The sequence below is a fragment of the Stegostoma tigrinum genome, chromosome 2 (assembly GCF_030684315.1).
Source record: "Stegostoma tigrinum isolate sSteTig4 chromosome 2, sSteTig4.hap1, whole genome shotgun sequence".
NCBI classification, from domain to species: Eukaryota; Metazoa; Chordata; class Chondrichthyes; order Orectolobiformes; family Stegostomatidae; genus Stegostoma; species Stegostoma tigrinum.
In genome coordinates, this window is record NC_081355.1 from 111,990,076 (window position 1) to 112,015,981 (window position 25,906).

General features: G+C 39.8%; 1 protein-coding gene across 9 annotated transcripts in view; it reads left to right on the forward strand.

Annotated features, from left to right (window-relative positions):
• The window catches only part of mindy3 (MINDY lysine 48 deubiquitinase 3), a 134,197-nt gene that overhangs the window by 20,229 nt on the left and 88,062 nt on the right, over positions 1–25,906 (forward strand). For 8 of the 9 annotated variants that reach the window (XR_007250520.2, XR_007250521.1, XM_048561947.2 and 5 more), the window contains 5 exons: positions 6,220–6,271; positions 9,452–9,566; positions 9,914–9,987; positions 12,316–12,395; positions 25,125–25,195. Coding sequence is in view for 7 of the 9 variants with exons in the window: in XM_048561947.2 (XP_048417904.1) it covers positions 6,220–6,271; positions 9,452–9,566; positions 9,914–9,987; positions 12,316–12,395; positions 25,125–25,195 (392 nt within the window). In the remaining 2 variants the exon portion in view is untranslated. Of the gene's footprint in view, positions 1–6,200; positions 6,272–9,451; positions 9,567–9,913; positions 9,988–12,315; positions 12,396–25,124; positions 25,196–25,906 lie in introns of all 9 variants that reach the window. The other variant, XM_048561991.2, reaches the window with a different exon arrangement.

Genomic DNA, 25,906 nt, shown 5'->3' on the forward strand with positions numbered 1-25,906 from the left:
TGAAGTACAAAGAGACTTGGGAGTTCTAGTCCACAATTCTCCCAAGGAGACTTGGAGGTTGTGTCAGTTTGGCATTTATCTTGAGGGGACTTGAATATAAAAGGAGGAATGTACATACAAGGCTCTGGGGCCCTCATTTGGAGTTGTGTGCTCAGTTTTGGGCCCCATATCTCGGGAAGGATGAACTGGCCCTGGAGTGGGTTCAGAGGAGGTTCACAAGAATGGTTTCAGGAATAAAAAATTTAACGTATGAAGACTCTTGGCCTATGTTCTGGTGTTTAGAAGGTTGGGGGGGGGGTCTAATTGAAATTTACAGAATACTGAATGGCCTGGACAGAGTGGATGTTAGGAAGATGTTTCCATTGGTAGGCGACACTAGGACCCAAGGGCATAGCCTTAGAGTAAAGGGAAGACTTGTTAGATTGGAGATGAGGAGAAATTTTTCTTCACCCAGAGGGTAGTGAAGATATAGAGTTTGCTGCCACAGAAGGCTGTGGAGACCAGGACATTGAGTATATATTAAAATGCAGATAGATGGGTTCATGAGTGTCAAGGGGATCAAGGGCTATGTGGAGAAAGCGGGAGAGTGGGGTTGAGAAACATACCAGCCATGATTGAATGGTGGAGCAGAGTCTGGCTGACTGGCCTAATTTCTTTTCCCATGTCTTATGGTCTTATGAAATTCAGGTGGTTTTATTCTCCATTTCATGTCTTGTCTTGCACATCAAGAATGGTAGTTGGCCTTCTACTCTTCTATAATGTCTTCTGGCATGCTAATAGTGGAGATGACAGTGAGAAAGGCGGAAGTTCATCTTCTGAGCTCATTCCAACCTTAGGTCAAACATGAGCAAAGAGGTTGAATTCTACAGTTGAAGTGTGTGTGACATCAAGGCTGCATTTGACCAAGTGTGGCTTGAAGGGCCCTAGCAAACTGGACTTAGAGAGTTAGGGGTCTGGTTGGATTCATATCCTGCAAGAAGGAAGGTAGTTGTAGTGTTTGCAAGTCACTTATCCAAGCTATGGGATATCTCTGCAGGAGTTGGTCAGTGTAGTATCCTTGGTCCTAGAGACCTTCAACTGCTTCATCAACAACCTTCCTTCCATCACAGGGTCAGAAATGGGAACATGCAGCCATTATTGAATTATGTTCAGTACTATTTAAGACTCCTCTGCTGAAGCAGTCCATCCCCAATGCAGCAAGACCTGGACAATATCCAGGATTGGGCTGGCGAGTGGCAAGTAACATTGCCTGGCATTTGTGTGATGCAAATGACCATCTACAATGATGGAATCTAACCCTGACGGTCGATGGTATCACCATCAATGAATCTCTCACTATCAATGTCCTGGGCGCTATCATCAACCATAAACTGAACTAGATTAGCCGTTAATTTTCACCGCAGTTTAGTTACTGTCTGCTACTGAGATTGTAGTGTGTAACTCATCTCCTGACTTCCCAAAATTTGCCAAATCTTCAAGACATAAGTGAGGAATCTGACAGAATACTCCCCACTTGGCTGGAGTGCTGCTCCAGCACTGGAAGCTTGATAAGCACCACACCACACCACAAGCATTCAGTCTTTCTTCTAATGCTCAGTAGCAGCAGTGTGTATTATATACAGGATGCAGTGCAGCAATTCACTGAAGGTCCCTGGGCAGCACCTTTCAAAACCATAACCATAACCATTATTATCTAGAAGGACAAGAGTACTAGGTACTTGAACAGCCAGCTGCAACTGGGTTAGTAAATTTGCAGACAACAGTAAGGTTGGTGGAGTTGTGGGTAGTGATGAAGGATGCTGTAAGTTACAGAGAGACATAGAAAAGCTACAGAGCTGGGCTGAGAGTGGCAAATGGAGTTTAATGCGGACAAGTGTGAGGTGATGCACTTTGGTAGGAGTAACCGTAAGGCAAAGTACTGGGCTAATGGTAAGATTCTTGGTAGTGTAGATGAGCAGAGAGATCTGTGTCCATGTACACAGATCATTGAAAGTTGCCACCCAGGTTGACAGGGCTGTTAAGGCATACAGTGTTTTAGCTTCTATTAATAGAGGGATCGAGTTCCGGAACCAAGAGCTTATGGTGAAGCTGTACAAAACTCTGGTGTGGCCGTACTTGGAGTAGTTCTGGTCACCACATTGTAAGAAGGATGTGGAAGCTTTGCAAAGGGTGCAGAGGAGACTTACTAGGATGTTGCCTGGTCTGGAGGGAAGGTCTTACGAGGAAAGGCTGAGGGACTTGAGGCTGTTTTCATTAGAGAGAAGAAGGTTGAGAGGTGACTTAATTGAAACATATAAAATAATCAGAGGGTTAGATAGGGTGGATAGGGAGAGCCTTTTTCCTAGGATGGTGACAGCGATCACGAGGGGGCATAGCTTTAAATTGAGGGGTGGAAGATATAGGACAGATGTCAGAGGTAGTTTCTTTACTCAGAGTAATAAGGGAATGGAATGCTTTGCCTGCAACGGTAGTAGATTCGCCAACTTTAGGTACATTTAAGTCATCGTTGGACAAGCATATGGACATACGTGGAATAGTGTAGGTTAGATGGGCTTGAGATCGGTATGACAGGTCGACACAACATCGAGGGCCAAAGGGACTGTAATGTTCTATGATCTTACGTCTGTGGTCAGCACGGATTTGGAAAGAATTCTGAGGGATAGGATTTATGACTATTTGGAAAAGCATAGTGTGATTAAAGGGAGTCAGCATGGCTTTGTGAGGGGCAGGTCGTGCCTTAAAAATCATCTTGAGTTCTTTCAGGAGGTCACGAGCCAGGTTGACGAGGGTCGAGCAGTGGATGTGGTGTACATGGACTTCAGCAAGGCATTTGATAAGGTTCCCCACAGCAGGGTCATTCATAAAGTCAGGAGGTATGGGATCCAGGGTGATTTGGCTGTCTGGATTCAGAATTGGTTGGCTGACAGGAGGCAGAGAGTGGTTGTAGATGGTACGTTTTCTGCCTGGAGGTCAGTGCTGAGTGGTGTCCCACAGGGCTCTGTTCTTGGGCCTCTGCTCTTTGTAGTTTTTATAAATGACTTGGATGAGGAGGTTCAGGGGTGGGTTAGTATGTTTGCTGATGACACAAAGGTTGGAGGTGCCGTTGATAGTATCGAGAGCTATTGCAGGCTTCAGCGAGACATTAACTGTATGCTGGGCTGAGAAATGGCAGATGGAGTTCAACCTAGATAAGTGCGAAGTGATCCATTTTGGAAGGTCGAACTTAAATGCTGAAGATAGGATTAAAGGCAGGATTCTCGGCCATGTGGAGGAACAGCGGGATCTTGGTGTTCGAGTGCATAGCTCCTTCAAAGTTGCCACCCAAGTGGATAATGTTGTTAAGAAAGCATAAGGTGTTTTGGCTTTCAATATCAGGGGAATCGAGTTTAAGAGCTGCGAAGTTATGCTGCAGCTCTACAAAACCCTGGTGAGACCGCACTTGGAGTATTGTGTCCTGTTCTGGTCACCCTATTATAGGAAAGATGTGGAGGCTTTGGAGAGGGTGCAAAGGAGGTTTACCAGGATGCTACCTGGACTGGAGGGCTCCTCTTACGAGGAGAGGTTGACTGAGCTCGGACTTTTCTCTCTGGAGAGGAGGAAGAGAGGTGACCTGATCTGATCAAGGTAATGAGAGGCATGCATAGAGTTGATAGCCAGAGACTTTCCCCCAGGGCAGGATTGACTGCCACGAGGGGCCATAGTTTTAAGGTGTTAGGAGGAAGGTATAGAGGAGAGATCAGAGGGAGGTTCTTCACCCAGAGAGTTGTGAGCGCATGGAATACTTTGCCAGTGGTAAATGTTGAAGCGGAGTCATTAGTGACGTTTAAGCGACTGCTGGACGTGCACATGGACAGCAGTGAATTGAGGGGAATGTAGGTTAGGTTATTTTATTTTTGGATTAGGATTATTCCGTGGCACAACACCGTGGGCCGAAGGGCCTGTACTTTGCTGTACTTCTCTCGTTCTTTGTTCTATTTGTGAATTTTGAATTCTTATGTCATGATAGGGGAAGAAACTTAATTGGAGGGATTCGACCATTGAATTCTGAGAAAGGTGAGCATTGATTTGGGAAGCAGCTTTTTCAAATCCTTTAAATAGGAAAGGGGGTTCACCGGTGAGTATTCAAATTTAGGGAATTGAGGACCCTGTCCACTCTTGTTAAATAGAAGTGCAACAGCAAATTTGAAGAGGACAGGAACAGTACCCAATGAAATGGCACTGTTAGCAATATCAGTTAATATTGGAGCTGTGAGGGCATTATAGTTGTTCAGTAATTTAATGGGAATAAGTTATACAAACAGGAGATGAGTCATCTGCACAGGCTGAGCTAAGAAGTTATGAGGGAAATTGAGAGAAAGATACTGGAGAAAGGTGCAAGTATAAGGTTAGGGTTGGGTGAAATTTGAGAATGTTTAGTGTGATAGGTTAGTGGAAGGAAGGGACCCAGTAGAGGCAGCTGATCGAATTGTTTAAGGCTTGGTGATAAACTTAACGAGCTGCTTGCCCAAGTCAAGTGAGAGCAGAAGAATGAGGTGTTTTAAGTAGGTGGAAGCAGTACAGAAAAACACCTTGGTGTATCTTTCTTGCATTTCAGAATGATCCTGGAATCATAAACTGTTTTGGCAAATGATCCAGAATGTGTTGCTTTGTGATCCAACAAACCTGTTTAATTCATCTGCCATCTTTATTGTTTTCTGTTGTTAACTGTTCAGTGTCATTTTGCACAGAAGCATTGCTCACTTTGACATTTGTTTTAAAACAGCCATCCAGCTTCACACCATGTTATCATGGAAACTTTTAACTTTTCATATTTCTTGCTGGCTTTTTCTGGCACTTAACTTTTCACTATCTTTTTTGCTGTTTCTTGTATTCCATCTCCTCATCTGACCTGCCACATACCTCTTCATAATTATACTCTTACTTTGGTACTGTCTTTAACTTTTACACATGACCACAGCTGGTGGGTTTTCCCCATGGAAATTTTCTTACTCGTTGTGTGTATCTATTCTGTATATTCCTACCCCTAAATCTAATTTGCCAGTTCACTTTTTTTGCCAGCTCTGCTTTCATGTCATCTGTTCTGAAGGCACTAATGTGTGAATTTTGTGTGAACAAGTGCTACACCTTAGCTTCAAGCCTGTCATTCATGCATAAATGGGTTTCTCTACTGTTCCTCCCATCCAAATTCATGTCTGAAAATCAAAACTCATCCCTGTGAAGACTGAGCAGACTTTTGTGACCCCATTCCTATTTTATATTTGTAAGAAATAACTCTGGCTTTTTGATCATTAAAGGTTTTTTCCTGGGGAGGTGATGGGCATACCCTCTGTTAAGCGGAGGATAGAGACCATGCTTTGGTTTTGTTTCTACTGTGATGCACCGATGGATGTTGGTATAAATTGCTGACCTTTTCAGCTTTGATCCCTTCGGCTAAATGTCTTCCCTCTCAAAAGATTGTGCATTTTGTGATTAGCTATTTCAGTTTGGAACAAGATCAATTTTGATGCGTACAGGCTACAGAACCTACTGGCCAGAATGGGCACATTTAATACTGCCCTAATAATTCAACCCTTTGACCAAAGTTTTGATCAGCTAATATGTCCACGAGTGACTTAGCATCATGCTTTTTATTTAAAATGGCTTTTGTAAAATGGCTTGGGCTAATTCAGGATGTTAAAATTGTTAAATTTAGTATGAAGTTGTTGACATTTAAGTCAAACTTAGTTCTGATGTACTGATTAAGTTTTTACACTTCCCAGATTATTAGTGTCATACTGTTAGAGGTGATGATTCTGATCTCTGATAAACTTGACACCTAATGCGGATAAATGACTTTAATACACAATACTAAATTTAAAGTATCCTATCTGTTTAAATGTGGGTGATACCTTTTCTGCTTAATAATTAGTTACTTTGAATGAATGTAGGTTTGTGCATGTTTTTTAAAAGTTGAAAGTATTTTTGTAACCCTGTCAATTTTTTTTGTAGCTGTCAACAGTGTTAGATTTAGAGCTTGGTTGAAATAATCGTGTGATGGCTTAAATGCCGAGCTATTGCCATAAGTGTTCATTAATACTTTTGTTAAATTAAATACATTAATCAGCTGTTTATAATCTGTTAACCTTTGATACTAAATGCTTTGTAATAGAGCTTTGCAACATATAATCTTTTGTTTTATTGCTGTTTGTGGTGCTGAAAAGTATCTGGTTTTATGTATAGCTGCCTTGGCTGCAGAGGAGCTTGGCTCTGAGAGATTTCATGCACTGATTCAGTAAGTAATTCACTGCTACTAGGAAACTTTTTCATATGACAAAATAATTATTCATGTACCACCTGATTTTTCTTTTTCCTTAAATCGCTGTTCTCCCCTCCTTATGAAGCTGTTGGCTCTGTGCTGGAATATGGTTTTAATATCATGTACTAATAACCTTGTGTGACCCTTGACTTGGTGTTGCCTGCTACTTATGTCCAAATACTTGCGTTTCCAACAGAAGTAACTGCATTGCCATATGCAGTACGGACTGTGTTCCTATCCCGGAGCCACTAAGCCCGAGATAGTAGGAATTGGGATGCCGGAGAATCTGAGATGAAACAGTGTGAGGCTGGATGAACACAGCAGGCCAAGCAGCATCAGAGGAGCAGGAAAGCTGACGTTTTGGGCCTTGACCCTTCTCGACCCAAAACGTCAGCTTTCCTGCTCCTCTGATGCTGCTTGGCCTGCTGTGTTCATCCAGCTTCACACTGTTTTATCTCACCACTCTACCACCCAGATTGTGATCTGGTAAATGGGCATGGCTTATGAAAATTATGTCTGTGAACTCGCTTGTATATATGGACAAAATTTTTATTGATTTGTCCCTGCTCAGACAAACCTCTGATCTGGTTAATAACTTTCTGTGTAACTTAATTTACTTTGTCTTGCAAAAATGGGTGTTGGGGAACGTTTAAAATGTAGTCATCTTGGAATATATTCACTTACTTTTTGTAAAGTTATTTCAGATTAATATTGATTCTTCAATTTATTTTACTAAGCTAAGAAAATTGAAATTATTTCACATTTGTATAACTAGTTCAGAATTTGCAGTAAAATTTGAATTTTACAATTTTGTCCTTGAAACTGATAACTGGAAACTTGAATTTATTTAACAAGTCAATAGTTGAAATGATTATTTAAGATTTCACAACTGAACACATTTTCCATGACAAAAGACTAGAAGCACTGCTGACTAACAATCTTTGTGGGCAACTTATACTTATAACCACAAAACAAAGCAGTCCTAGAACTACCTAAAATACCATCACAGATTTACTCTAATACCAACCCAGTCAACATTAGTTTTCCCAGAACCAATCCAAACCACACAACTTTTCTTCTTCCCATCTGGAAACTTTAAATTTAAGAAGTGTTTTCCAGGCATTTGTTTTCCTGGAGTCTCCTTACTTGAGTTAAGGCATGTTAATTTTCAAGCCTTGTTTTAACTCTCAAATTAGGTGTTTTTACTCTGAAAGTGAGCTCTCACCTGCCTGACTTGTTGAGGGAAACAGAGGGTTGGGAAGAATTGTTGCAAACAGTTAACTTTAAATGCCGGGGTGATCGGTGAGGAAAACTTAACGTGAGGGGTTAACTGGGGAAATCTTCCCAATTTTATCATGAAAACTATGTCCAGATTGAAATATTTTAAGTATTCTTTGAGATGCTGTGAAACCTTTTGAATCAACGTTGAGTGGAGTCTTCATAAAGTCTAGAAAAGTAATTTAAGTCTTGACATTTGGGAAGAGAGAGGAAAGGGTCATTAGCTCCGGTTTTTTTTATTGAGGCAACTTGCAAATGCCACCTTGATTGTGCTTTTGCGTTTGTTTTATGATTACTTGTGTAGCTACATTGTTTTCGATGGGAATGAATTGCTTCTGTGTATCTTAACTAAATGTGCTTGTATTCACGAGCTTTTAATGTACATTATAAAAGGTATATTAAAATTAACGCAAGTTTAATGAAACTAGCTGAGACTCTTGTCTATGCAAGAAATACAATCTATTGTATGCTTTTAAAAATTCTACACATTCTGTTTTGGGTAGTTCATCTACATCCTGACTGCTTTAGGCGATTTATTAATTATCCAAAGTAGGTCTGGATTTCAGATTTTTTTTGTCAGCCTTTTTATAAAGTGTCTTGAAACAAGAAGTAATATATACAAGACCTTATAATAAATCAGGTAAGTCAAATGGTAGCAATTTGGAGCACTTGGCAACTTGAAATGTTTCTGGAGTTTGGCTTGTAAGTAAAGTCTGGAATATCTGGGCGTTTTTTCTTAAATGCAGCTATGAATGGACCAAAATTAATATGCAAGCAGAAGTACAATTCACCCTTTTAAATAACCTGTCTTCAGCACAGCTGTTGGTTTGATGTCCCACTGTATTGATGTAAAGAATACTCCAGGGAAGGCTGAAAAATTATTTATCCAACTTGTTTCCAGTTAGTGTTTTCCCAGTAACTTTACCAACTTTCTTTCTTGGTCTTAAATTCACTTGTATCTCTGCTGTAGCTAAGCAGCTATCTTTCTAAATTCTGAAGGCCAAAAGTTTTCATCCCATCTTTAATGCTAGTTCAGTGTATAGGAAAGGAAGGCCTTGTGTTTATTGTCTCTCTCCATTACTCATTTTCATTAAACTTTAAAAAATCTGCTGGGAGCATATTGTTTAGAAATGACACATGTTCATTTAGATCATTGCTCAGGACTCAACATTTAACAGGAAAATGTTCAGGCAGTATTCATCTACAAGGGGCCACCTTCGGAATTCTTAAAAGAAAAAATGCTTTTTTAACATGTAACTTACAGCCTTGCAAATGTTAAAGGCTTCTCTGTGTTTACGAGCATTTCCAATTTATGTGATAAACACCTAGCACTGAATGAATTTTAAGCAATTTATCATAATTTGGCATTATTTCAACTTATTTCTGACAATTCCAAAGTTATTTTAAAAATAAATGTTCCTTTACAATCTACTATTTTGAAATTAAGAATTTGAGACTAGAATTAGAATGAATAACAAAGAATTTAACTCCAAAACTATATTGCAGGTCTTCTGCTGTAGGTTGATGTACTTGATTTTGTTTCCATCACTTGGTTTTCAGATCTTCAATTTCGTCTAAACTAGCTTCCTTCCGTCTCCTGTTGCTTAGCCTTCTCGTACACTCAAGTTTTTCTCATGCAGCTGTAACAACTTTGAGTTGTAATGATTTCAAGCATTCACAATTATTCTGGTGAATACCGTGTGCTTTGATATTAAATTTCTTTTAAAGCCTATAACAAGATTAATAAATATAAACTCAAGAAAGCCAGTGACCTGTGCATCTGCTTGTTCATAGTATTTAAGCCTCACTGCTGAAAATAATGAATTTAAGGAGAACTTAAATTTTAAGTTTTTGAATAGCCTTTAAACCATTTTTCAGAAAACGTACATATGCAACTCTAACTGAGCTGAGAGAGGCAATTTTGGAACAGTATTCAACTTGGAAGAATCGATTTGGAGTCCTACTTTTTCTCTATTCTGTAATTTTAACAAAGGTTAGTTTGCTGCAGTTCCCCACGTTATATTACGCAAAGGCCAGGTAAACTAGTTTAAATTATTCCATGGCAAATTTTGCATGTAATGGAGGATTATTTGATAAAATGTCATCTTGTATTTGAACTCAGTGTAAACTAGTTATTAACTTATTTTCAAACTTGTACATTTTTAAGTAATTGATTTAGACTGGCAGTGTTTGTTGCCTTGGTTTATTATGATCACCGTTGGAAGATTGCTTGTAAATTAATTTGAGAATGAGTGGTTTAGTTTTAGCACTAAATCTTTGTTTTTCAATTTACAAATGTATTGCTTTCTAAATTGAATTACAATCATTTTTTTCTCCTAGGGCATTGCAAATATTAGAAATGAAATTGAAGATGCAGCTGAACCTCTAATTGATCCTGTATATGGTCATGGAAGGTAGTTTCTCATCTGTTTTGCACAAATGCCAATTTTTAATGTATTGTAAAATTACCGAAGTGTTTTTCTTGACTAAGGTAGCTTTGACTATTCTGTAGAAGTAGCCATGAGTGACAAGTGTTATTGAGAGGAGGCACTTTTTTTTTGTATATTCCATCCCATCCCGTTAAGTGGTGGTCAATTTAGGAAGTGTCTGCGAAAACAGTTGAGGCAGTAATCTGGTATTTGTAAGGGACGGTCATTGCAGCATCTTCTGTAGCCCACAACTTGTGTTGTGCCTATGCACTGCCCTGACATCAATCCATGTGTTCTTCCTTGTACTTCTGCTGTTTGACTGTTGATCTGCAGTGCCGCTTTTTATTGAGTGACAGTGGCAGGGCTACATTTTTTTTGTCCTTAATCTGTCGTGCGAAGGTATTAATGGACACCTCCTTAAACCACTGCTATGTTTGTGGTGTTGGCATTATTAGATTAGGAAGGTAATTGCAAACAATTGTTTCTGACCCATTGAAGGTATAGCAGTATACCTCCAGGTTAGGGTATTGAATGACTATGAAGAGAACTTGTTGATGGTATTCTCATAATATAGCTGTTCTGTGTAGATAATATGCTCTGTAAGTACAGGCATGCCTGTACTAAAGGGGATAGATATGAAGCCCACTGGTGGGTTTGTTGATTTAGCAAATAGCCCTGTTTAGAGGGTGTCAAGCTCCTTGAAGCTTGTGTGGCATAGATGTTGCTCACCATTTAAGTGCCAGGCGATGACACATCTCCAACAAAACAATCTGTTGCCCCTTGACATTCAATGGCATCACCATGGCTAAATCTTCCACTATTGACATCCTAGAGGTTTCCATTAACTAGGAAACTGAATTAGACTAGATTCATATATACTGTGTCTTCAAATGCAGTCAGAGACAAGAATTCTGCAGCGATCTTCCAAAAGCCTGCCTGCCATTTTCAAGGTACAAGCCGGGAGTATAGTGGAGTGTGGTCTACTTGCCTGCATGAGTGCAACTCCAGCAACACTCAAGATTGACATCATCCAGGACAAAGCAGCCTGCTTAATTGGCACTCCATTGCCAGCCTTCTACTCCCTTCATCACTGATTCGTAGCAGCAGCAGTGTGTACCATTTACAATATGCACAACAATGACTCACCAAGACACCTCCAATAGCACATTGAGCACCAGCAACCTTTGCCATCTACAAGAGCAGCAGATAAATGGGGGTACCATCACCTTAAAGTTCCCCTCCAAACCCCACACCATCCTGGCTTAGAACTGCATTACTACTCCCTCACTGCTGGGTCTAAATTCCAGAGTTATTGTGCCTTACAGCACCAGGGGTATCCCTACACCCCCAAGGACTGCAGAGATTTGAGGGCAGTTCACCAGCATGTTCTCCAGGAAAATTAGGGATCTGTGATAAATGCTGACTTATAAAACAACTCCCAAATCCAATGAGCAGATTTTTAAGAAAGCACCAATAACCAAGTTATTGGAAAACAAACATTGACTGTTGGCACTATTGAATGGTCATTTTGCTAATATTTGGAAGATGGCTGATGGGTTGACCAGCTAAATTTGTTTCTAGGCCTGTGAATACTTTACTTTTTTTAGACATTCTTAAATATTTGTGTAATGAAGATTGGAATGACCTTTTGGGGTGCTCTTTGGACCCCCATCTAGAGCTACATATTTTTATTATGGTTTGTCATTGCCGATGCATATCTTGGCATTTTGCATTTTTGAGGAATGGGAGGATGTTTTTGCTTTCTAACCTTGGGTTCATCACAGAATATCAGATTTGTTACGGCAGACCAGGACTCATTTGGCCCATTGCGCTTGTACCAGCACTGTTGCCTATTGTCAGTCTTCTGCCTTTTGTACCATATCCTTGCATGCTGCTTCTATCCAAATACCCATCCAATACCGGGTAATCAGAAATTATTTAGAAAGGGCTTAATTGCCAAGCCCATTGGTTTAATTCCCTCAACTATATAGGTTATGCATTTATAAATTCATTTAGGCTGGTCAGAGTACTCCAAAAAAATTTGAGAAATTGTTTGATTCTGCTTGTACATTTTGATCCTGTAATAATTAAGCCCAAGTTAAAATTTTCATATTTAAAAGAGAAAACATTTAGCATGTACTATAGTAACGAAAGAAACATATACAATGTATAGCTTCCAAACTATGCCTATCATTTTTTTGCAAGTTTGGGTAGGAGTAGACAATGATGAAACAGTAGTACTAGCATTGTTTGCTTCCCCTTCTTATTTATTCACTTTCTTTTGGAATCTTGACCTTTTTTTGTCTTTTTCAGCCAAAGCCTGATCAATTTACTGTTGACTGGATATGCAGTTCTGAATGTATGGGATGGTGACAGAGAGTGTTCTGGAATGAGTAAGTTTTGTGTATTTGTAAAATGTATATTCATTCAGAAGTTATTTTCCATAGAAGGACTTAACTCAGCAGTCAACTCTAATCTGTTCTATGTATTTGTTTTGCCTACTATTTACTTAATTGTTTTTGTTTAAACTGTGAATTCTAATTGTGATGGGCAGAAACAGCTTGGATATATTTCTGAGCAGTCATATCACCATTGAGTTAGCATACACAGTTTATGTTTAAGTACTGTGGTTGTTTGTTTCTGATTTAGTTCCCTTACCAATCTAGGACCAATGTCAGCATACGTCAAAGTAAATGCAAGTAAAAGAACCATATCTTGCAGTTTAGAATTGCCTTCAATGCAAAGAACATCCAAATCTGCTTCAAATCATAGGAGTGGAGAAAACTGTGAACGGGGAAGGTGTAGAATGGAGAAAGGGGTGAATTGGGGGTAGGGTCGGGAGTTAGATCACTAGATGTTTGTTCAGAGATTGGATTTTTTAGGATACTAGAGGCTTGGGGAAATCATGAGGGTGAGGGGTTTAGGCTAGAATTCCAGTGGGGATTAGGTGGCTGAAGGCTTTGTTACTATATTATCACCACAACTGATTAAATCTGTCATTGTGTGTTTGGAGATCTGAATTCAGAATACTTCTATTATGCTTCTACAGTTTATTAAACAGCAGCGAAGTTGAAGATAATCTAATTGGCTACTTGTTTTTAACCTCTGTTGGGGAGGGGTGGGGGTAGGCGGAATGTATCATTCAAAGCAAACTCTAGAAATCTTTGATAATAAAATGTGAGGCTGGATGAACACAGCAGGCCAAGCAGCATCTCAGGAGCTTAGGCCCGAAACATCAGCTTTTGTGCTCCTGAGATGCTGCTTGGCCTGCTGTGTTCATCCAGCCTCACATTTTATTATCTTGGAATTCTCCAGCATCTGCAGTTCCCATTATCTCTAGAAATCTTTGATAGGATTTTGTAAACATTTGATAAATTTTCACATGACTAATGCTCGAAAGACAAAATGTTTCAAGATTTAAAAACTAGGACCTGGATTAGAAATGCGAAGCAAGCCGCAGGTGTAATATTGTTGAAACCCTTTTTAATTTTCTAATTTGTATTCACTATCTGGTTTCAAAATCTTATTTTTTAACAAAGTAAAACTGTATTGTCAAATGTCTTGAGTCAATCTCAAAATTTGTTGTACAAGAGATATGTGGATCACTTTAAAGAACTTTAAAGAACTTTATAGAATATGTAAGCACCCTCCAGTGTTTCTGGCACATCTGATTGACCAGGAGCTTGGTAATCTTTGACAGTACAACCACTAGTGATACCCAACACTGGAATGACCAGCAGTCAGCAAATTCAAAATTCCTGAGTTCAGGACAGTGTCTTAGCCAGAGGTTCAGGGGAGGCCCAGGAGAGTTAGAGGCTCGAGAGCAAGCGTGGACAGTTTGAGTGTGATTTAAAGGGGCTGCCTAGGGATTATTCTTGAAGAAATTCCTCCTCTTCTCCATTCTTAAGATTGGTTCCTTTAGTCTGAGACTGTGCCTTCGAGTCCTTGTCTTTCCCACCAGTAGAAACATTTCTCGACGTCCGCTCTATCCAGACCTTTCAGTATTCGAAGTTTCAATCTGATTCTCCCCCACCTGCCTCTCCTGCACTCCATTGACTACAGATCAAGAGTCCTCAACTGCTGCTTGAATGACATGCCCCTCATCCCTGGAATCATGCTTGTGAACCTCCTCCAACGCCAGCGCTTCCTTCCTTATAGATGGGGTCCAAACCTCTTACAGTACACCACATGCAGTTCGACCAGAGTCTACCGCCCAGTGCATTTATGCTGTTGTATTCTCACTTGAAATGAATGTTGAAATTGCATTTGCCTTCCTAACTGCCAACTGAGTCTACACGTTAACTTTAAGAGGGTTTAAAACTAGGACTCTGAAGTCCTTTGCGCTTCGGATTTCTCGTCGTTTCCCCTGTTAGAAAAATGTCTGTGCCTCTTCTTCCTACTGAGGTGCACAATCAAGCACCTTCCCATGTATGTTCCATCTACCAGTTCTTTGCCCATTCTCCTAGCCTGTGCAAACTCTTCTGCAGCCTCCCCACTTCCTCCAACACTTCCTGTCCTTCCTCCTATCTTTGTGTCATCCATAAACTGAGTAATAATGCCCTCAGTTCCTTGTTCCAGGTTGCTAATGTATAATCTGAATAGTTGTGGTCCAAACACGGACCCCTAAAGAACTCTACCAGTCACTGACTGCTATCCTGAAAAGACCCCTTCTAATGTCCACTGCTATCTGCCATTAAGCTCAGCCCCTATCTATGCCCGTTCCTTGCTTTTAATACCAGGGGCTGTTACTTAGCAGCCTTTGGTGTGGCACCTTGTCAGAGTCCTTCCAAAAATCAACTTAGATCATGTCTGCTGGCTTTCCTTTGTCTGACTTGCTTGTTATCTCTTCGAAGGATTCTAACAGATTTTTCGGGCATGACCTCCCTTTGACGAAACCATGCTGCCTTGGTCCTGTCTTACCATACACTTCCAAAAATGCTCAGCTCTTTTCTGCTCCTTCACACCCTTTAGAATAGTATCTCTTCATATTTTCTCTCCATGTTCTTTGCATAAATGCATGTCACTACACCATTCTCCACGTTGAACCTTACCTACTGTCTATCTATCCATCCACTCCACAATGTCAGTGCTATTTTGAAAATCTGTGTTTCCAAATCTCTCAATTTTTGTAGAAAACACAGAATTTTGAAACTGTGTTCTGCACCCCAAGTTTTAGATAATTTATAATCCAGAAAGGCTAAGGTACCTCTACCCATGTTTCTCCCAAGGTCCGTGCACACAGCAGCAGCTTCTGGAATCAGAAGCCTGAAGAGAATGTTGCCCAATGCTGGTCTCTGGGGAGCTCCACTACAAACCACTTCCCAGCTCCAAAAGTACCCTTCTGTCGTTAGTGTCTGTGTCAAATTCTAGACAAGTTTACGATCCACATTAACCATTTATCCATTGAATTGTTATCAAAGTCCCTTTTATTTCATGACTTGTGCCACTTGGTAGAGAAAACTATTTAACCTCCATTGTCTATGTTAAAATCTGAACCAGCTCATTGATACACATCAGCCACAGCGTGGGGATGCTTGCAGAGTCTTTGCCCACTTTGTATAAGATTTGCAGCCACACTTGATCTGTTGACTTCTGCTGCAAGAAATTTGGTTTTTTCCCTTAATGTTGATCTGACACAATTCTTGGTCAATCTGGTGAATCAAGTATTCTGCCACCTAGAAGTGTGATAATAGAGACTCTTGAGGATGTTGCAGCCTTTTCATTTTGAGAGTCGTCTTTCTTAAAAGGCACTCATTGACTAAATGGTCCAACACCCAGTTAGCAGTCAGGTCAAGCTTGGTGGCAAGCTATTAGCAACAAATGTTTGACAAAGGCCATTGCAAGTCAACGATGTTCTGTAGTACACATCAGTTTTCCTCATTACATTATTGTACTGAACTGAAACTTGAACAGTGTATAATCCAAAAACTGGAGAAATTCTATCAATAATGCTGCATCCTCCAAAATAATTGCAAGAACTGTTGAATAAATGCAAGAATGATTGAAGTTTGCAACCACTTTGTGAGAAGATTGGATCTATGACTGGTATTTTAAACCATCAGCCAGCTATCTTTTGGGCTTGTCATAAGGAAGACATTTGAATTGATCATCAAAGAAATGCTAGCTGTGCACTTAAGAAAAACTCAAGGTAATTAAGCAAAGTCAACAGAGATTCATTAAAGAAAAATCATTCAGTGAATTATTGGAATGCTTTGAAGGATAAACATACACTGTGGATGAAATGGGAGTCTGCAGACAAACAGTACTTGGATTTCCAGAAGGCATTTGATAAGGTGTCACATCAATGGCTATTATGGCAAGTAAAAGCATAAGCATAGGGGCTAGCTTATTAGCCTGAACAGAAGATTGACTGCAAGATGTCCAAATATACACAAATGATTCTTTCCGATTGGGCGGAATGTGCCACAGGAATCTGCGGGGCCTCAACTTTTTTATAATTTACATCAATGACGTGAATGAAGTGAGCGGAGGAGTGCTAGTTAAATTGAAAGATGGCACCAAAGTAGGTAGGAAGGTTTGTGAAGAAGACATGAGACTGTAGGATGCTATAAATAGATTGAGTGAGTTGGCACAAATCTGGCAGTTGGAGTATAGTGTGGGCAAATGTTGAGTTTCTCATTTGGCAGGAGGAATGAAAAAAACAGATTACTGAAAGGGTAAATGACTGCAGGATTCTGGGCTACACATGGCTTTGGGTGGCATGGGTGCATGAGTCTCAAATAGTGTGCAAGTACAATACATAATCAAGAAGGTTAATGGAAAACTGTCCCTTTTTTTCCCCCCAAGAGGCATTGAATGTAAAAATAAGAATGTTATGTTTTTATTATAAACGCATTAGAGAGACCACAGCTTGAATACTGGGTTCAGCTTTGGTCTCTATTTAAGTAAGGATCTCAATACATTGGAGGTTGTTCAGAGGTTTGCTTGATTGATTCCTCAAATAAGCAAGTTGTCTTGGGAAAGAATGGACAGGTTGATCTTGTTTTCATGAGAGCTTAGGAGAGGTGACTTGAAGTGTATCAGATCCTGAATGGTCTTGACAAGTTGGAAGTAAAAAGGATACTTCCTCTTGTGGATGAGTTCAGAGCATTGTTTGAAAATTAGGATTGCTGTTCCAAAATGGAGATGAGAATTTTTTTGGAGGATTGTGAAACTTTGAAACTCTTTGTCAAGGTTGTGGAGGCTGGCTCGTTAAATATTTTTGAAGTGCGTTCTTGTAAAACTGATGAATCAAAAGTAGATCGGGGGGTTAGATGGGAATGTGGAATTCGAACACAAACATATTGGCCACACATCATTAAATGGTAAAGCAGATTCAAGGGGCCAAATGGTCTATCTGTCCCTGTTTTCATAAATTTAGAGGACTTTCTTTTAAAATCAACTACACAAGAATTTAGCCAAGTGTCTTGCAAGATCAACCGGTTTTAGATGGCCACAAATTCCTTATGAGATCTTGTTTGCTGAATTCTCAGAAAGCCAACATTCCGGTGGGAATTTGTTATCGACACTCAAGTTTCCCCTGAAATGCGGCAGCATTGATTTTAATGACTAAGCAAACTCCTCCCAGTCATTCAAAATGGTGACTACATGTTCATGTAACTCACTTGAGTTGCAGCACTTCAAATAATAAGGCAGCAGCAGAGAAGAAATGAAAAAACAGCAAATCCTGATTTCTGAATTCTGTTATTTTATGGGACATCTTGCCCCATGTAACCAGAGAACTATGCATCAAGATAATTGTTTGTTCAGTGGCTTTGAATCAGAAACTCCCAACACTGAACTTTGGACACCCCAGCGTCCAAAGATGTGCAGGCTAGGTGGATTGGCCATGCTAAATTGCCCATAGTGTTCAGGGAGGTATAGATTAGGGGAATGGGTCTGGGTGGGATGTTCTGAGGGCCGGTGTGGACATCTTGGACTGAAGAGCCTGTTTTCACACTGTAGAGATTCTGTAATTCTAATCTGTGATGAATAGTTGTCCTTCCTGATGTGGAGGTGCTGGTGTTGGACTGGGATGGACAAGGTCAGAAATCGTACCACTTCAGGTTGTAGTCCAAAAGGTTTACTTGAAAACACAAGCTCTCGGAGGCACTGAAAGTTTGTGTTTTTAAATCTGTCTATTGGACTATAATCTGGTGTTGTGATTTCTGACCTGGTCCTCCTCAAAGCAGTGGATAACTAACAAAATAATTTGACCTCTAGATGGCACCAAAGATTTTTGCTTGTGATTCAACTACAATGTTTTTAATTCAAAGACAATATCTGACTGCCTTTACTAGGCTAGTCCTTGAAAGCAGGAGATCATTGCAGATTTTGATTCCAAAAGAAAAGAGTGCTCAGTTTTCAATTTCTCGTCTTTCAAAAGACATTATGTCTTTCCATAAGACATAGGAGTGGAAGTAAGGCCATTCGGTCCATCAAGTCCACTCCGCCATTTAAATCATGGCTGATGGGCATTTCAACTCCACTGCCCTGCACTCTCCCCGTAGCCCTTGATTCCTTCTGAGATCAAGAATTTGTCGATCTCTGCCTTGAAGGCATCCAATGTACCGGCCTCCACTGCGCTCTGCCATTTGTCTGCCTGTTTCTAAGCTGTTCACTCAGTGTTCTATCATTTAAAGTCACAAACTTGCAATAACTGCCAAATTTCTGGTTTGCGACAGTCAGTCAAGAAATAGTTCTGCGGTCCAAAGGCTGACTTGCCTTGTAACATGTCTCAAGTTTTCATGTGAATTCTTAATTAAATTAAAAATCTAGAAATGTAATTATTCAAAAAAATCAGAAGTGGAGATGAATCATGGAACTATAGCAAGTTTATGGCACTGAAAAATGCCACTTGATCCATCATGCTTGCACCTAATGAAAGACGAGGTAGCTGACCTAACTCCACTTCACAATGTTTGTCTGGTAACATGCATTTCCAAAGCCTTTTAGATTACAGCTCTTGAAGCGCATATGCAGGCACTTTTTAGTTTTAAATGATTTGAGGGTTACTGCCTCACTAATCCAGGAGAGGAGTGCAGAATCTGACCACTGCCTGAAGGAGAAAAGCTTTACCTCATCCCCACTCTAATCTTGTTACCAATCACTTTAAATCTGTGCCCCCGATCACTGACCTACCTGTCAAGGTAAATAGGCTCTTCCAATCTACTTTTTCCAGGCCCATTCCTGAGGCCTTCCCTGTTCCAAGAAGAACGGCCCAAATTGTTTTTTTTCCACAGTTCTTGCAATATCACAGTTGCAGTGCAGCTAGGAATACTGCAGTGAGTAACCCATCAGCTGACTCCCCAAAGTCGATCAAGCATCTACTAGGCACAAGTCCACGACCGTGATGGAACACGCCCCATTTGCCTGCATGGGTGGAGCTCCAACATCACTCGAAGTTTTACACCATGCGTGGAAAAGCAATCACTTGATCGGCAGCACATCCACCTCTCCATCACTGACACTGTAGCAGCTCTCTACAATCTACAAGATCCATTGCAGAAATTTGTAAAAGACCTTTAGACAGCACTTTCCAAACCGATGACTGCTTGCATCTAGAAGCAAAGAGCAGCAGATAGATGGGAACACCACCACCTGCAAATTCCTCTCCAAACCACTCACTGTCCTTGACTTGGAAATAAATAAGCGTTCCTTCACGGTCACTAGGTCAAAATCGTAGAATTCCCTCCCTAAGGGCAGTGTGGGTTTACAGTATATGGACTGCAGCAATTCGTCACCACTTTCTCAAGGACAGCTAGAGACAGGCAATAAATGTTGGCCAGCCAGCCACCAACACCCACTTCTCATTAGTGAATGAAATGCACACACCCATTCTTTAGTAAGGTGACCAGAACTGCACAAACTATTCAAGTTATGGCCTAACTAATGACTTAGGGTCCCAGCATAGTATTCCTGCTGTTCTGTTTTGTAATGTGGTTAATAATGTTAAGTGTTCCGTCTGATGCCTTGACCACTTTATTGACCTGCAGAGATCTGTGGACATGGACATTTCCCCAACTTTCTCTGCACCTCAATATTCAACAGTACTTGTGTATACCTTTTATCTTGTTTGACCTCCCTAAATACATCACCACCTACTTTTCCTGTTTGAATTCGACTTGCTACTTTTCTGCCCAACTGACCAGTCTCCATCTATCCTCGCTATCTGCCACATGTCAAGATTTTGCCAGCTACTTACTAACTTGTTTGTAACTTTTATATCCACAATATTAATAGTGCCACAACAAGCAGGGAAACCTCATACTGATTCTTGCTGAATCCTACTGAGAATAGCTTTCTAGCGTTAACACGCATGTTAACAATTACTGTTTGTTTCCTGCCATTAAACCAAACTTTCAGCTTGCAACAGTCTCCTGGATGCAGAGGGCTCTTCTTAAACCAGTCTGTCATATGGGACTTCGTCAGAAGCCCTGCTAAAATCCACGTAGACCACATCAACAGCACTACCCTCATCAATCTACCTCCTCACTTCCTCAAACTATTCAATCAGATTCGACTGACAACAGTCTTTTGTAACAGCCAATCCGTGTTAACCATCCTTTGTCCATGCTTTTCTAAGTAACAACATATCCTATATTTCAAGATAATAAAATGTGAGGCTGGATGAACACTGCAGGCCAAGCAGCATCTCAGGAGCACAAATTCTCCAGCATCTGCAGTTACCATTATCTCTATCCTATATTTCAAATTGTTCTCACATTTGCCCACCATTGAAGTTCAACTGATAGATCTATAATATTTGGTCTACAACCTTGCTCCCTTTTAAAGCAAAAATGCAACATCAGCAATCGTTCAACACCACCCCTGTAACTAATGTAGATAGTTTTTCACTGTTCACAATGGCTTAATGTGCAGTACATTTCTTCATATCTTGGTGATTTATCCATTTCAAGGTGTTAATCCCATTAATACTTCCTGTCTTCCTATGTTTATCATGCGAATACTTCACACTCCTCCTTAACTGCAATATTAGCATCAATCTCTTTGTGCAGACGGATGCAAAACATGCCTTGAATCACATAAACATTGTCTGCCTTTATACACTTGTGGGCCTTACTGTTTTTCTTAAACACCTTTGCAATCACCTTGCTTCCAATATTCTTTAATGTCCTTTCTGTGACTTTGTATCTTCTGTTATTTTGACTTCATCCCTCTACTTTCTATACTCCTTTTGGCTTTCAGTAGTATTGTTTTCTGTCAGACCTGAGCTTTCTTTTTTCTGCCTTATTTTGACCTGTAAGCTTCCTGACATCTAGTGGGATCTATATTTGGTAGCATGATCCTTTGTTTACAATGAATCTCTGAATCTCCCCTTTGACTCTGACAGTGCTAGAACTGATGCTTTTAAATAGTTGTTTCCAATCCCTTTTTACTAAATCGATTATTAAAATGAACCATGCCTGAATTTTAAGCCCTGGCTCTGTTCTGTTTTCATTCTTCTCAATAACTTACTTATTTGTTTCCACTTTATTATAGTGCTTGCTCATTGCTGCTCCTTCCACATGCCCAGCTGCTTTTCCTGTAACCTGGAAAGTTGAGGTGATATTTCACTTCCCTCCTGAAGCTGTATTCTATAAATTGATGGCTGTCACGTTTGCCTCTGCTGTCAGCTCATCAGCTTTATTTGCTAAGCTTGTTGTGTTGAAATAGATATCCATGAACACTGCCAAATGCTTTTCTCTATACGTTGTTTCCTCTGCCTTTCAGAATCATTTTACTAACTGTATGCCTTCAGTTTTCTTTCCTGATTTTTGGTCAAATTGAGTCTGTTCTTGGTTTTTTTCTCTGCATGTCAAACAGACCTCCCTGATGCAGCATCATTTTGCTGGATGCTGCTTATAGTGCTGCACTTAATAACACTGACTTCAGAAAAGACTTACTTAAAACAAAACAAATATTTAAGAAATTAATGACTTCATAACTAACATCTGAGTTGAGTGATCCTTCTCTGTGCAGCTTTTAATGCTTTTAAGTGTTTAAATGAGACCAAAACTGTGTGTGCAACTCCAGATGTTATCTCACTTAAGACCCTGTGGAGCTACCTTTATCACCCAAGATTATAGCTCAAAGTAGGAACTCTTGGTGTAAAGGGTAACATACCAAAAGGTAAAAGATTAGCTAGCTGAAAGGGAGTGCAGCGAAGGTTTACCCAGCTGATTCCAGGGATGGCAGGACTGACGTATGGGATGACATTTAGGATGGGGATGAGACATTTCTTCAGCCAAAGAGTGATCAACCTGTACAATTCATTACCACAGGAAGTAGTTGATGCCACAATATTAAATATATACAACAGCTGCCTAGATATAGCACCTGGGGCGAATAGGGTCAGAGGATATGGGGAAAAAGCAGGATTAGGACACTGAGTCGGACAGTCAGCCATGGTCATGATGAATGGTGGAACAAGCTCGAAGAGCTGAATGGCTTCCTTCAATCTTCTGCATTTGTATGTAACAGACAGCAATAGTACTCATAAATGGGTCTGTTCATAATAGCCTGAATATGATGAATGGTGACCAGCTGGGATCTCTGCTGAGCTTCAACTCTTTACAATCTGTATCAATGTTTTAAATGAGGGAGCAGGGGCATAGTAGTTAAATTTTCAGAATACCTTAAATTTGGGTAGGAATGTTCCTTGTGAATAGGTCATAACAGTTGCAGACTGATAGATTGAATGAGTGGGCAAAAATCTGGCAGCTGAGTTCCTACAGAATTCCAAACTGCAGAGGGATCTTGTGAAACAGAAAAATGCCTAGGTCCAGCAGACAATTAAAGGCTTATTGAATGCTATTCTTTATTGCAAGAGAAATTGAACTTTAGATTAGATTCCCTACAGTGTGGAAACAGGCATTTCGGCCCAACAAGTCCACACCGCCACTTGAAGCATCCCACCCAGACCCATCCCCCTGTAACCCACACACCCCTGAAGACCACGGGTAATTTGGCATGGCCGATCCACCTAGCCTGCACATCTTTGGACTGTGGGAGGAAACCAGAGCACCCAGAGGAAACCCAGACAGACACTGGGAGAACGTGCAAACTCCACACAGACAGTGACCCGAGGCTGGAATCGAACCTGGGTCCCTGGCGTTGTGAGGCTGCAGTGCTAGCCACTGTGCCAACCCAAATAATCAAATGACAAGACAGAGAAGACAGTCATTAGGTACTGTAACATTTATGTTTAGCTCCTTTCAAATCATAATTCAGGAATGATCCCCATGAAATTTCTATTTAAAAACTTATTAAATCTTTCATCTAAATACCTTGAGAATACTCAAAAAAGCACCAGACAGTAACCACTTTATTTTGTCATTCAGGATTATATTATCAATTATATTTAATCAGTTTATATTTGGTATTCTGTACACTTATTGTACAATAGTTGTTTTCCCAAAAATTAAAACAACAGCTAACTTGTCAGCTATGAGGTCAGCAGCTAGCACTACAAGCAATAAAGCACAATGCAAGTGAAGAGTCAATTTCTAAGTACACATAGTGGGAAAAAAAAATCATTTGTACAGTCATGTGCCCCAGAATAAATATAGCAGAAATCTGCACCATGTGGACCAGAAGAACAATAACATTTCAATACAACTCATTTCAAGAATATTCTCTGTAATCACAGGTTTTTGAAAAAAATTGTTACAATTATTTCTGAATCACCATTGATGGAGTATTGTTTAGGTATGCAATTGCCAGGTCAACATGAAAGAGAACTTGCTCCCCTACCTTTTGGCTTAATGGTGATTAAACCATGCGAATTGAAAATAATCACTGTTATTTTATGCCTCTCACCCTATTTGGGAGATGGGGTGGTGAAAGAGAAAGCCAGTGGGGAGAAAGATTATGTTAGAGATAATGGGAACTGCAGATGCTGGAGAATCTGAGATAACAAAGTGTGGAGCTGGATGAACACAGCAGGCCAAGCAGCATCTTAGGAGCACAAAAGATTATGTCCTGCCACCCTAGGCGCTTTGGCTACCATTTTGAGATTTACATGCTCCTCATTGTGCAAATCAGTTTAATAATGGCAGATTTAAAACAAATGAATTTAATTGTAAGTATACTTCTATAAGCTCTGCTTTAGATAATACACACTGAAATTTGATACAATATTAAACACTAAATAAAATCCAGTTGTACTCTCACTAAGCAAGGAAGTTTGGTTTCTGATATTGGTTCATTTATGGATTGTCTCGAGGAAAGGTTAGACAGTGGTCTTGCTTTCACTGGAACAAAAACTGTTTGAAAAAATCCTGACTACAATAAAAGAAAATTATCCAGAAAAAGAGCCAACAATTCAGTGCCTATCAATATTAGACAATGGAAGTTAAAATGCCAAGCTGGTAAGAAGACTGGCCTGTGAACTGCTAGAAGCTGAGGATATGAGAAACCCATGCTTTCTCTGAAGGGCTTGAAAGTCAGAAAAGACCTCCAGACAGAAACCAACTGAATACCAAATATGAGAGACAAAGTGACCATTAAGTGAGATTGAGTGTCTGTAAGATTGCTATTGAGGGTAAAAAGATTAAACCTTTATTTGTGATATTTGTAGTTAAGACTGTTTCACCTATTTGTGTAATAACGTTGTTTTGTAACTTGTTGAAATAGTTTTGTGAATACATTCAGTGACTGACCACCATAGCAAACAAATAGTGTAAATAAAACTTCTGATCTATCAAGCTAGATTTCAGTTTGGGATCTGACTTATCCAGTATTCCACAGCTGAGATGATAATATTTCTTTGATGTTACATTGTAGAATTTTCCCCATGTTGGATGTTCGGCTAACTGGCCTATAGCTTCCTGTATTCTGTTTTCTTGCATATTTGATGTTTTCCAAACTGTTAGTACCTTATACAAAGTGAGAGCAAGCTTCAGTAATTTGCTCTTTTAACACATGGTTAGACAGTACTTCTAGTCCTAATCCCTTTCTAATACTCAAAACCATTTGGATTTTTGGCTTTAAATATTTTTATTTGAAATAGTCATTTGAATGTTGAATGCTATTTTTAGTTTGAGACACTTCTTTTTTTCTTTTACCTCAGAAACCATTGTCTCCTAATTCTAAGTGTTATAACTTCTTTTAAATTTTAGAACTCCATGGAATAAGAAATCAATCTACTGTAGGTTTTCTGACGTTAATGGAGTCTTTACGCTATTGCAAGGTAAGCGCTTGGAACTTGCTAGATTGCAGTGCAGAAGTAATTTTGGCACAATTGCAAATTATTGCTTTTTTTTTTAAAAAATAAACTTTTTTAAGCACACAGCACTTACGAAATGCTGAAGAATTCCTTTGTTATATTCTGTCAGACCTGATCTAATAACTTTGCGTTGTCATCAGTGATTCTAGTCTCTTATTTATTGCTTACAAAGTGGTCTCCACATTGGCAAAACCAACACAGGCTGGGTGACCAGAAATCCAAAAAACGTTATGTGCCAGTTTTAACTTTTTGCTTTGTGCTGATGGTAATACAAAATCAATTCGAAAAACACTTGATCATTTTTTTTTAAAAAGTATAGTGAAGAACTATTCTGCATAAACATCACTTGAATGTCAACATGTGTAACACTTGCATTTAATTCAAAATGTAAAAGCTGTTGATGCAAAAACAGTTCTAAAGCTCAATCATTGGAAGATTCCGGAATTTCCAATTCTTAAAAATGCCACTGGAGTAGAAATTTTATACAGCAGTTTTTGTATTCATTTGAGGGATGTGAGCTTTGTTGGATGGGCCTGCATTTGTTGCCCAAACTAACTGACCTTTAGAACATAGTGGTGAGAGCTTGCAGCTTGGCCTCCGTCCACTCAAGCAAACATTGTCTCCAACCTTTGACTGGACAATAGGTTGGATGGTCTTCTTTCTGGTCTGGGGGCA